General features: G+C 29.2%; 2 protein-coding genes across 3 annotated transcripts in view; both read right to left on the bottom strand.

Moving 5' to 3' along the window:
* The window catches only part of LOC136986341 (meiotic recombination protein REC8 homolog), a 220,354-nt gene that overhangs the window by 45,430 nt on the left and 160,270 nt on the right, over nucleotides 1-14,654 (bottom strand). The gene's annotated exons all lie outside the window — the stretch shown is intronic.
* The window catches only part of LOC136986012 (nonsense-mediated mRNA decay factor SMG8), a 37,680-nt gene continuing 36,754 nt past the window's right edge, over nucleotides 13,729-14,654 (bottom strand). For both annotated transcript variants that reach the window (XM_067283465.1, XM_067283469.1), the window contains exon 22: nucleotides 13,729-14,002. In XM_067283465.1, coding sequence (XP_067139566.1) covers nucleotides 13,882-14,002 — 121 coding nt within the window. In that variant the 3' untranslated portion in view covers nucleotides 13,729-13,881. The remainder of the gene's footprint in view (nucleotides 14,003-14,654) is intronic.

Below are 14,654 nucleotides of genomic sequence, written 5' to 3'. Positions count from 1 at the left end.
TCAAAAGTTTTTATACGAAATCCTATAAAAAGTTTATTTTAAGTGATGCATCTACATTCAATAACCATGTTTTATGTTTGTAGATAGAGTTATTTTATACACATTTAATAATTTTATTTTTATAATAATAATAATATTATTATGTAAGATATTTTTCAATCTACAAAATATTATTTGGTTTCTAAATTTTTTACTTTCCTGGCTGTTATATATAAAATGACCCCCTCCAAGTGTTGTATCCATATGTAACTCTATTTTTGGACTCAGGAGACCTTAAAACGTCGTGAAATGCAAATAAATTCGGGATAAAAACACGCCTCTACCCTCAAAATTAAGCTTAGTGTCATTTTATAATATAAAACGTTTTTTAACAGATGGCGCCACACATAATTTTAACTTTTGCCGGGAAAGTTACGCAACTCATTGCTGGATTTTGTGACAATTTTTCCAACGTACTTTTGTTTTTTTTTTTTTTTGTATACATTTTTCTGACCTGTTAGGTATGCCTAAATGGCAGAAATCAGAATTTTCCATTCCTTTCTTTCGAATTATTTAATTACTTTAATCGAAACAAATAATGAAGTACAGTATATCTATCTGGAAGTAAAAACTAGAAAAGATAAGCTTAACGTTTTTGTTTCTTCGTGATACAATAAAAACGGGATAAACATCGAATTATAAATTGTACATAAAATCGGGGCAACATTTAGGAAAAAAAAAAAAAAAAGTACATTGAATCAAAACATTATTTTATCGAATTTCGAAGTTTTTGCTTTAAATTTCCTCGGGGAAACATTTAATGTAAGAGTTTTATCTCTACTACAGCATTTACAGAAAAAGTCTAAATAAAAATCGATGAGTATTTTTCCCAAAACGGAAATTTTTTTTCTCTTTCCGGCAACGGAAATTTTTTATAAATTCGATTTAAATTCTTAAATAAAAAAAAATTAACACCAAACTGCAAATATTTATGATGTATTTTTAGTAGTTTTCCTCATTAAACGTCTTGTAGCGACACGTCTTCGAGACTCGTTTCATCTTTGCAGATAAAGTCTGTAAATAGAAATTTTCTAAGGATTTTAAAATTAATGAACGAATGTAAATTCAATTGGCTTTTTTAATAAATTCGACTCATTAATCTTCTTAAGAGTGTAATATTCTACAAGAGCTTCGGTGTATTGTGAGAAAATTTTCGAAACTATTTTATCATCAGCGCTTCCGCATCGTTCTTATCGTAAACACTGACAGGGCACACTTCAGATTTTTATAACAACACTTATTCCCCATCCCGGTAGCTTTCATTCTCTTGCTACTTATCAGAAAGCTATTTTTCAAAAGAATATCAAATCCTTTGCTACCATTTTTCATAAATTTATTTTTCTTTCGGTAGATTAATCTCCCAAAGTAGAGATAGCTTTACCCTTGTGTAAAATAATTCTTTCGTCTAGGGATTTATATAAATGAATGCTTAACACTTAAAGCACTTCTATGAGTTTTATAACTGATTACGACGTTAATTTATTTATTTATTACAACTTGTTAAGTGTTATTCTGCAAAACGGCGTGTTTTTCTTTATATTTATTCAGTCAAACTCTAATTTAAACTTATTATTTCTTAGTGTAGATAAATATTTGCGTGTTGTTAATAAGAATATTAAGTTTTCCTTGATTTTATACACGTAGAATAAATAGTGAAACATACTTAGGTTTAATTAGGATGATGCACGAAAGGATACAATCACCTATGACGACACGTGTTTATACAATAAATGACACGGCCATACGTCATCATAGGTGATGATATCCTTCCATATATCTATCTAGATATTGACTATATCTATGTATTTATGGCTGTTATTAAAGACTATTAGAAGGATTTTTGCAGAAAACTTTAGTATTTAAAGAACAGTAATTATGGGTCTACGTAAATATCAATGATTCAGATGCATCACGATAAAAAAAAATTAGTAACGAGTTGCGTAACTTTCCCGGCAAGAGTTAAAAATGTATGTGGCAACATCTGTTAGGATATTTTATTTTGGAAACTTTTTATATTATTAACTATTATAAAATGGCAAAAGCTTAATTTTGTGGGTGGATACGAGTTTTATAACAGGAAAAAAAATTGCAAATGCTAATAATAGTCCATGCTCATTGCCCGATCCTACTCGACATACGACATATGACCCCCCTATATTTCCCCACTCCTTGACTTTTAACCACCAAAATTTAATAACATCGATTCCCCTAATAAACAAACCTCCCTGCAAAATTTTAGAAATTTTCGACAAAAACCATAGGAGTTTGTGAATATCTATAATCCTATATAGCACTAACATCCATACATACAGAAAACAACCCCAAATTTTCTGCATTTCTCTACATTTCAAGGTCCCGAGTTTAAAAATGTAAAAAATCTTGGTGAGGGTGTTTCTTGAATGATCGCCATACTGTTATATAAGATATAACAGCCGGAAAAGTAAAAATAATATGTGTTTACGTAAACATAAAAATCTATGAAAAATAATTATTATAATATAAAATTTGCTCTTCTAAAGACCTAAACAGAGAGAACAAGAAGCAATCGAATACTAAAACTTGCTCTTCAGAGGTTCATAAATAACGTTTATTGAAAAAAAAAAAAAAAAAAAAAACAAAAACAAAACGAATGTGATTCTTCTTGGAGCAGATAGGAAAGCATGAAGCAATTATTGACAAAAATTATATACAGATAAGAAACAGATAAGAATAAATAAAAAAGTTATTTACCGAGCGCCATACTTTCTCTCTGTTATATACATATAACAGAGATGTTACATAAAAGTTACATAACATATAACAGAGCCGAGAAAGTGAAATACAATCAGAATAAATGAATAAAGTACCATAAAGTACCTTCTATTTATAAAGTACCTTCTTCTATAGTTATTTACACTTATAAAATTCACCATTGAAGTAATTAAATATAAAAAGAATTTATCTACATCACTTACTTCCTTACGAAAGCTGATCCAGATTAAAAGAACAGTACATAAATTCGTAAATATTTATAAATCAAAGAATTATGTTTAAAAAATAATAATAATAAAAGAATAAATTGTAGTAAACAGCTCGATACTCGAGTATCAGGTCAAACCTATTTACTGTATATGACTAACATCCTGCTATAAAATATACTAAATTAAACACGATCATGAAAATTTGTCATCCATTTAGGCTTTTTTGAAAACGTTGTAACCTAGTTAACCCCATTGTGTGATTTTTTTTAAATATATAAATGTCGAAAATAACCTTATTTTAAGAATTCATACATAAAAATTTAAGTTCATCTCAATTATTTCGAGCGAAAAAAAAGAATGAAGAAAAATGGCGCATATTTTTTGGTAGATTTCGGCCACGACACGTCAGTAACAGAAAACGAATGATGTCCCACATCGTGTAGGATGAAAATGGATCTAGCAGCATACGCCTACCTTTTTTTTTTTTTTTTTTTTAGCTCTTTTCGCCCTGTGGGCACTAAGAGGGTCTCTTTTAGTAGGCCCATTATGGGTTCGGCCAGGCCCACAATGGGGCGACCGGGTGGTGAGGGACGGGGCCCGACATATCCGAACGGACCACCCCCCGAAAAATTCCTGGGGATTATTCGACCCGTTCGGATTCGATCCCGGGTCCCCCAGAGCGGTAGGCTGCCACCTTGACCGCTCAGCCATCCGGCCAAATACGCCTACCTTTATAATTTATATACGTAGCATTATCATTAACCCTCCACTGTTTTATATACGTTTAAACAAAAGAATCAATTGAAATGCTTCCAATAGGTAATCTTAAAATTAGGCTAATCTAATCCAGTATATAAATATATGTAATCCGAATTAACGGTACAAGTTTGTTAATCCGCAACTGCCCGATAATCACCCGGCATTCTATAATATTCCGCGAATCGGAATTTGATTAGTCGCGTGGGGCCCAGGCAAACTAGAAGGGTCCCATGTATAGTGTTGACTTCAGACGTTTTTGGAGGAAATATTTTCTTATAAACAATTGGTTCGGGCCATCCCCTGTTGGTGCCGGATCCAGGCAATTGCCCTTTTTGCCCATAGGATAACGCGCCACTTTGAAGAGACGAAGACTCCGAGCGAATTGAATTTGGAACAAATGCAATACGTAGAATGTTTGCTTATTAACGAATAGTCTTGTAGGTTTTACTTTTTGTTAGTAAAATAATATTATTTTATAAGGAGTAGGAGCAGCTATGGCACGGGAAGAAACTCTAGTTCCTCCCCTCTCGATGCTATGAGTGTAGGGGGGAGGGGGTTCGACCGTAGGATCGAGAAGGATGTAATCGAGAAAAATGCCCTACATACTGACTAAAATATGTGTATATGGAAATCATACAGCAGTATGCACAATTTACAGAATTTACAGCAACCGAATCGCATAAAAATACAAAAACGTCCGGTAATCCGGCACAGTCTGGTCAGATGACGGATTAACAAACTTGCACTGTTTTAATTATAAAATTTAAGAAATTTCAGACAATTAATTTATGCAACAAACAAAATAGTGACTTAAAACACAATAATTTGGCATAGAAACATGGCATTTATGCAATTTGCAATTAAATAAAATCATTTATTTTTACTTCCCCTGCTCTGTTATATATTACAAAGGGAAACGTCGAGAAATGCACAGTTCTGTATGTATGGATGTTTGTTTGTTTGTGTGGGAAAAAATGATTTTGTTTACCCTCTTTGAAGCATAATAACTCCTGAGCATTTTGTCGAAAATTTCTGAAATTTTACAGGGAAGTTTGTATATTAGGGGGGTTGATGCAATTAAATTTTGGTGGTTAAAGGTCGAAGGGGTGGAGAGATATAGGGGTCGTATGAAATACTTCAAGTAGGGTCAAACTTAATGATGATTTTACTCCTTATTAACGCTTACAATTTTTTTTTAAAACTAATCCCTACGTTAAAAATTATCTTTCTGCCATTTTATAATAATTAAAAATAAGAACATTTTTAAAGTAAAATATCACAACAGATGGCGCTACACACTGTTTTAAATGTTGGGAAAGTTAAGCAACTCGTTGTTGGATTTTTTTATTATGGATTATTTTTTAACTTGTACAGTACGTAGTAATTCTCTCTATTTGGAGATAATGAATAAATCTGGTTATAACTGAAAATTATTATAAATTAATAATGATAATAAACAATTTTGAACAGTTCGAGTCAGTTAATTTACAAAATTGCATTAAATATATACAGCATATATTTAATGTATTATATAAGTGCAAGAAACAAAATGGCGTCTGTGTAGCAGACGATAATTTGAACATATCGTCTGCTTTTTCAGACGCCATTTTGTCTGTTGCATTTATTTTAAAACTGCGAAAATTAAGAATTAACGATTGTTTTAATTAATTAATTAATCTTCTTTATTGCGATACGTATATATAATTACTCACCTTAAGGCTTGTTCGTTCGGTTCAGGCAGTAGTGCAATAATTACGTCAATTTGACGTCATTTTTCGAACTCGTTCATTATATAACCGAAGAGATGACGTCAAATTGACGTCGATGTGAATACGTGACGGACGAAACAAACATTTGATAATTATATAATTATTAATTCGTAATAATTCTCTATCATAAAATAACAAAAAAGTAACATGAATTAATAATAAAATAATAATAATAATGGAAGAAAATTTTAAAATTTGCCGCGCCATTCAAATTATCGTCTGTTTTTCGGTCGCCATTTTGTTTTTTGCCCTTACTTATGAAAAGTGAGTAAATTAGATTTTGTTTCTTTGTTTGGAAAGAATAAAATAATTATTTTTAAAATTTATTAGAAGGAATAAAGACGAAATGATTTTTTTAGAAGGTTGGAACAGATAGATACGATGGATTTATAAGGATATGTTTTATAGTAGACGCTGTTGGCAGTTGCACTCTGGAGAAGGTAAGTGCTGTACATTAATCTTCCTTGTTTACTTACCTAATTCACATTAAGTAGAGCACAGGCCATTTACTACATAGTTCTGCAAGAGATAAAATCAATATATATCTGTAAATTATGGTTTAATGGAAACAGCAGTTACTTCACACTATTACTACACATCCCTCTTTACAAATAAAGTATATTTTTAAATCATCAGAACTAAAATCTGTTTTCTTTAATACATTTAATATTTATTATTATTATTATTGCTTCAACTTTATAATATATTCATTTATAACAGTAAAGATCTGATGTATCAGAGTAATTAATTTAAACATTTTGAATCTTAAGATTGAATACAATTACTGAATCTTGCGATTGTGAACTAATCACAGAAGTTTGAAATAACTTATTCCAATAGTTATACACTTCCAAAATAAACTAAGATAGTTAATAAAGTGGATGCATTCGATTTATTAATTACAGCAGTTCGATTCTAGTTCTAATCCTCCTTAGACTTGTTAATCGATTGGGAATAAGTAGACTAACAAAATAACAAAAAAAAAATATTTTCTCTTTTTTGTGATTAAACACTGAAAAAAAGCATGTTATAACATCTATAAATAACTAAATTAACCTTATAAATAAAATAAAGGGCAGTAGAGAAGGGGAAGATGGAGCCAGAACCGACTGAAGGTTTTCTGGTGCCTCAGGAAAAAGTTATTAGTTGGGCCCTAAAATATTTGTAAAAAAGAATTTTTTTACAAATATTTTAGGACCTTTTTAATTAAATTTTCTTAGAAATTTGAGTGTTTTTTTTTTTATTAACAAACATTCTATCAGCATTCATATAACAAACAAAATGGTAAAAGGGGCTCACTAAAAAGCAAAAGGAGCCTGCCCTGTCCCGGGCCCCATATAAACTAAGCTTATAACTTATTGAAATGTCTTATAAATCGTTATAAATAAAATACACTATAAGTGCGTCCGTATTTATTTATTTAAAAAAGTTATATTTAAGAAACAAGTTTACTTGTAATCATTTTCAAATGTCTATATTTAAATTTCAGAAGAATTTTTCATTTATATTTATCCTTTTAACATAAATAGCAGTTTATTAACTGAATGTGGCATGAATATATTTAGGAACTATGAAGGTTAAAGTTTCATTGAACAATTTTTTTTTTCTTTTGAATGAGAATGTATTGACGGCTTTGAATAGAATAAAGTAACATCCTCCGTGTTTCGTGTCAATGGCTATCTATTTCAAATTATTTATATCAGGAAAATGAAACAGAAATCACTGTAGTATGAATTCCTTTCCCTTCATTCTATTTTCAAATATTTGGATGGAAATTGAAATTCTAGTTTTTGAATAAAAAGAAATGAAAGGATATGAATATATTTAGTAGAACCACACGATAAATATATCTAATAGATACACGTAAACATCCATAATAATAATAATAATAATAAAATTATATTATTATTATTTATTTAATTTTCGTCCAGAAGCCAGGCCAGACATTTCTGGTATGTGCTAAATAATCAATCAATCTATTGATTCAGCATTAAGGTGAAGAATACAGGATATAATTTGATTTAATTTTTAAACATTTATAAATCTGTCAAAATCATCATGATTTGCAATATTTAATCTTTATCTTGGGAAGAAATAAAATAAAAATAATTCAAATTATTGAATTCCTTATTGAAATTTATTATTTTTTTTTTCGTTTTAAAATAATTTAAAATTATATTTAAATTGTTTTCCTATAAAAATGCACTAATATAAGAAATAATTTCCACCCAAACTGTCATAACGATTTACTGTAAACAGAATTTTCTTTCAAATTACGAGGTATTATATTTAATTTAAAACGCCAAATCATATTAGAATGTAAAAACACTTGTAATGTATACATTTTAATCTTGTTTAGCATATTTGTACGAAAAAAATATAAGACTAGTTTGATATATTATCAATAAATTTAAATTGAAAGATAATACTGTATATATATTTATACACCTAACATGATACTAGTTACTCGTGTGTTACTACTTTCCCGGCTGTTATATATAACAGAGGGAAAGTATGGCGATCGATTAAAAATGACCCCCTCAAAATTTTTACATTTTTGGACTTTGAAACGCGGAGAAATACAGGAAAATAGTTTGGGATTTTTCCTGTATGTACCGGTACGTTACTGTGTGTATTTGGTGGCACGATTTATTCATCCACTCTGAAGCTTAATAACTGCTGTGGCTTTTGTCGAAAATTTCTGAAATTTCGTAGGGAGGTTTGTGTATTAGGGACGTTGTTGCTGTTAAATTTTAGTGGTCAAAGGTCAAGGAGATGGGGAGATAGAGGGTCATGTGTCATATCTCTCCAGTAGAGTCGGACTTAATGATTTTACCCTCTATTGGCATTTATAATATTTTATGTCATTTTCACCCTCAAATTAAGTTTTTGCTATAGTTAATAATATAAAAAAGTTTTTAAATACAATCTCGTAACAGATGGCGCCACGCACAATTTTAATTCTTTTGCCGGGAAAGTTACACAACTCGTCGCTCGATTTTTTTTGCTATGTAATAAAAATGATTTATAGTTGAAATCGTTGCTACATTTAACACAAGTGAACGATAATAACAAAAATAAATGATTTTAATAGAAATTTACACCAACAGAATATCAGTTAGGATAAAAATGAATAAAATAAAATATTAAAATTGAAATTTTCTTAAATACATACGAACTTGTTTCTATATATAACTATTAGAATTATGTAAAACGACATTAAAGTTATTAATATTATACTATGAAAATCGAACCACAAACGTTCATCGATCTGTTGTTTAGAACAATTACAATTTAACATTCTTTTGTGTTTTTGTGAACTTAGAAACAAGATTATATAATACACAATTGCATTTTTATTAGTAATATTACCATAAAAATAAAGAAAAATACAAATGTCGAGAACGAAAAAGTTAAAAACGAAAGTGAAAGACACTACGGCAAATTGTAAATTAATAATGGACGTTCATCATTGGCCGAGTGGGTAAAACCTCCGAACACTGGTAGTTAGTAGTTGGTCGTGGGAACAGCGGGATAGCCACGTGAAATTTTCCGGGTTTTCTCCACCTAACACATAAAATAGTGTCAGTTTCCCGTAGAAAGCGCTCTCGGAAGTCACCTCCTCTTGACAGACCGCCCATGTGTCGCATTGTCTTACCCCATCAATCAAATCCAATTTAATAATAGATGACTTCAAACAATCTGTTTTCTTCATTAGCTAATTCGGCTATTGAATTTTCTGTAATCATATTACAATCGATTATTATACATCAAGTCTCAAGTTATTTTCATGGAATGTGTGTACTTATTATTGCTTTAATAATGACAAAAAAGAACAAAAAATCAGTATATTTGATCAATTGGTACCTATGGTGAAGGGCACGGTTAGTCGTACCTCACTACGCCACTAATTAAATTCTATAGTTTAGTTTTATAGCAGACATGTTATAATCCAATAAACTCACACGCCTCGATTTTCACAAACTTTATATATATAAAGTTTTAATATGAAAAGCGTTAAATGTCTGTTCTTTAGTAATAAAAGAAAAATGATACCTTGCCCATTTCCATTCTTCAATATTATCTATATAAAATAAGCATCATATAGAAGAGAAACAAGAGTCTTTAACTCTGAAATAAAACATTCCTGTTGAACTAAATAAAGCCAGTTTTTAGGTTTATATTTTTGTCTGTTAGAATATTACTCACCAAAAACTATAATTTGCCTCCAAGGCTACATATATCACTTTACATCTTGACAGATGCTTAACTGAAAATGAAAACTTATTTCAAATGCAAATGCAACAATACTGTCGGGTCTGGAGGCATACAGATACCATATACTATTACCTTGTTTGAAGCTTAATAACTCCCGTGCTTTTTGTCAAAAATTTCTGAAATTTCGTAGGGAGGTTTGTGTATTAAGGAAGTTGTTGCTATTAAATTTTGTTTAAAGGTCGAGGAAATGGGGAGATAAAGGGGTTAGTATGCTATAAAGGTCGGACTTAATAACAATTTTACTTATTAGCATTTACAAATCTTTATAAAACATCCCTGTTTTCAAAACTGGGCTTTTTGCTGTTTTATAATAATTAAAAATACAAATATCTTAACAGATGGCGCCACCAAATGTTGCCGGGAAAGTTAAGCAACTCGTTGGTTTTTTTTTTCATAACAAATTTGAAAGATCAAGTTTTCAATCTTACTTTCTTAACAATGAAAGACTTCTATATTTAATGAATAAATTTCTTATTTTTATTTACAAGATAGAGCAACAAATAATTATTATTCACACCGAATATTGTGATGATAATAATAGAGAATATCATCACCCTTTATTAGCATATTGCACTGATATTATCATTCCTTTTATATCGTGTTCATTATTATTCTGTTTATCACATTTTATTGAATATTTTAGATACTTAGCACTAGAATAAAATGAAGAATGTTGTTTTTTTATGTCCAACTTTATATTCCACTTTACTGAAAAATTAATAGCACAAATAACACAAAGAATATAAACATTTGAATGACAATAGTTAGTGCTTCAAGCATTGCTTTACTCTGAAGATGGGGATAAAAATACTAGAGGCAATGTGTGTTTTGTGTCCTCTGTGATATGAAGTTTTCAGTAAAACAAAATGAAGTTAAATTTCAGTTCTGTGATTAGCCTTGAGTTATTTTAATATTTAATGTATAACTATTATTATGAAAACACTTTTATAAATTTAAATCACCTTTTCTGATATTAGTCAATGAAAATTTTATTATTAAAAAATTTTTTTTGCACTGTAATGTTATCTTCAGCTTTATCTGTTGCATTTAGAAAGATATTCTACATTTAGTATAAACTAGTTTCTTTAGGTATTTTGCACTTAATTAATATATAATTGCCTTTAAAATTCTCATTACTTACAAATTTTCTAACAAGATGTCATTATTATTATACATATTAATCAATGTTTTTATTAGTATTAAATGATGAAATTGAACTCCAAACTGTAAAACCATTAAGTCAAAAAATAACTCATTTTTTGTAATTTTTACATAGAATATTGTTTGTATATTTGATATCAAAAATAAATTTATAAAAATGTTTTTTTCCAATGAAAACTTTTTAACTGCTTTTAATGGTTTGATTTCATCTATAACTAAAAACTTAATTGTTTTTGAAAAGTGATTTTAATTTCTATTTTTCCTATCTCCAGTGTCTATACCCTGCTATGATGAGAGAGAGCCTGTGTCCAAATTATGCTGGCAGTAGCTAAACTACTGATCGGTTCACCTACACCATATCAGTCAATACAGATATAGACTAAACATAAAAACATACACCGGTCCTATAGGGTTATCAAGGTTTAGTGTGAGGCTGATACTCCATCCATATAGAATCATCATAAGTATCTAGGACTATTCTCAAAGATGAAAACTTTGACTTGAAAGGATATATGGATAGGATCAAGGAACTTCAAAGTCTGTATCACATCAGTGTAAGATGTGAAGTGATCAGAGAGACCAGAGAGACCAGAGAGACCACAATACAGGAAATCAGATGAATTTGGTTGGAATTTGAAAGATATGGAGAAGGGTACTCATACTAATAACAAATATGAATTTGGAACAAGAGTTTTATTTTGGATCTGGATGTAAAGTTTATAAATGAACATATGGATGAATGGAGAATTCAAGTATGGAGAAACCTAACAATAGTGAATATACATTTACCAATAAAGGAAACAGGATAATGAAAAGGGATAACTTCTACAACACTCTAGACAGAACAATTAGTAAAATAAGAAAGAATGATATCATATTATTGTTGAGAGATTCTAACATAAAGATAGGTAAAGAGTCTTATGTATATGCCAACGTAGGAAAACATAACTTACATGAAAGTACAAATGATAATGGAAACAGAATGATTAGTAGAGAAATCTCTCAGGGACTAATTGTGAGCAGTATAAAATTCCAAGGAAAAGGCTCATAAATAGTCTTCAGATCGTTGGACAGCAAATCTCTCTTATTTATCAATAAATGATTTAAGAACTGAATCTTGTCAAGTAAGGAGTTTCAAAGGAGTGGAGTGAACAACATTCATTTCTTAGTGATATACAAACTCAAAGTAAACCTAGAGAAAGACTATATAAAAAATCCAGATAAATGTTGAATATTTGAATAATACTTTGTATAAACATTCAAAAAGTTACTCAAAAAAGATTAAGACAGCACTAATGAAAAAGAATACAGGAAGAGATATAAATGAGAGACGAAGCTCGATTTCAGCAGAACATTTGGAAAATGGCAGACAGAATAAGATAAATCCTTGATTCAATGATATAAGTAGAGAGACTGTGGAAAAGGCAAGAGAAGAATGGAAGAATGAATAGAAATGGAAGCTACATGGACTTTTGAAGAATGCCAAGGATGTGAATCACAGATAATACCACCATCACTGAAAATAGTAGTTAAAAGTGTAAGAGGAGTAGAAAAATAACAAAGTCACAGGTCAGATGGCATTCCAAAGAACTAACTAAAATATAGCACCAAAAACTACACGAGGAAATTCATAAGCTAGTCAGACATGGAATTGAGAAGAATTAACAAAGAGAGTGGACTAAATCAATCATTACACAAATGCACAAAATGGGTGATATAATAAAGAAATATGAAAATTATCACAGTATACAACTACTAGAATCAACATTAGACCAAATATTCATATTATGTCAAGAAGTGAAGAAAGCCCGAGAGTATGAAAAATATTAGATAAAATAATTAAAATGAATTAACTGTATATTAAAAATACAGTAACACGAGTTTCATTCAATGGGAGACAGTTAGAAATGTTTACATTGACAAGTGGACTTAAACAGGGGAATGCAATGTTGACAATACTGTTCAACTTGGCATTGCAGGAATAAGGAAAACATGAGAAAATTTAACACTAAAATCAGCCCAGCTACTAGGATACTTAATTATATCTTTTACTGGAGCAATTTCTAATTTACAGTATTTTAAAATGACAAATTTATGAAATACTTGTACCTTATAATTAACATAATTAATATGTTTTCACACTAATATATTTTAATATTTCATTATTATTATTACTATTATTATTATTAACAAATGCATTATGCTGTTATATTTTTAACGACAAACATGTACCGTCAATGCATAGTTGACGGCGCAATGTTTTGATAATTTTCTGAAGTCGTCGCACGATATTGTTATTTGTTTGCCAAATTAGACTTGAATTTTTTATAGTCCCTGATGCTTCTATTTGAATTTTTAACGGAAACCGTTATTTCGGTAATGCTTACAAATGCGCAAGCGATGCTGCATAATGCAACTGAATCTGTCAAGTAAATTAAATTAATCTAAATTATAATGCTATAAAAAATTTTCAAATAATAAAATATAAAAGAAGGAATTTAACTGTAAGAAGTTAAAAATTTAATATCTTAAATGTTTTCACTGCATTATCAAATGCAAGTTTCTCTGATAATGGAATGAAAGAAACCTCAGAAACACTCAAGATATTAAATTTTTAACTTACGATTCTTGTTTTCTTTATATTTGATTTATTGAACTATTACAGATTTGTTTTGAAAGAAAAAATTTTTATCTTTTAGAATGCGGTTTATATGTAAATGTATATATATATATATATTATTTTTATGTATATAAAAATAAAATTGTCTTTTTCAGAAATAGAATTTATTTTTTTAAAAAGTTTAGTTACAAATAAAAATTACAGAATATAAAATAAATATTAATAATTTTTAGCAACTGACTAAAAATTATTGACAAAATATTTACAAAATGAAATCTTTCATTAATAATACATCTTATCTCATAGACTGAACCTGTTCGGCAATATTATAAGTTCCCTTTAACAAACGACAGGCTTCTACGGAAACAGCATCTTTTGGCGGTAAGTAAGAATGTTGTTCTCCTTGGTAAACAAAACTAGAGAATAGTTAAGATTTATAACTGAAATTCAAAAATATAAATTTTATAATGATGTTGATCATAGTACTAAGGGTATCAGCCCACTGTCCGCAAGACCCAGTTTGAATTCGGATCAAAAACCTCGGGAATTTTCCACGAGTGATATGTGTTCCCGACATGTTAGGTCTCATGGGTCAGGCCAAATTCATAACGTACAGCATGGAAAAAGTGCCACAATGCCCACAGAGCTTAAAACTAAAAAACATCATCATTATTATACTATAAATAATCATTTTAAAAATTAATTGAATACATTAAATCTTACTAAAATTGTATAAATAAAGTCTAAAAAATGAAACATTTAAGATTTAAAACACAAAATAATAAACAGTATAATGAAAATTTTTGTGTCTTCCGGAAAAATAATAAAGCAATATAAAAGTTTTTGATTTAAGTGGCCATCCATTTCTGTTATAATTCAAAGATATATAAATGATAGTAATAAAATTTCTTAAAAATAGAATGAAAACAGAACAAAATAAAAATATAATCATGCAATACATTAAAAAATTCAATTATAGACAATAAGATAATGATTCCATTCCACAGAAAATGCTTAATTTAATTTTTATTCAGACCGCAAAGAGATATTTAAAATAAGAATTCAATT

Source organism: Centruroides vittatus, unplaced genomic scaffold (genome assembly GCF_030686945.1).
Source record: "Centruroides vittatus isolate TY-2023 unplaced genomic scaffold, ASM3068694v2 contig_1213, whole genome shotgun sequence".
Taxonomy (NCBI): Eukaryota; Metazoa; Arthropoda; class Arachnida; order Scorpiones; family Buthidae; genus Centruroides; species Centruroides vittatus.
The sequence above is the reverse complement of the archived record's forward strand: the minus strand, read 5'-3'. Positions and strand labels throughout refer to the sequence as shown.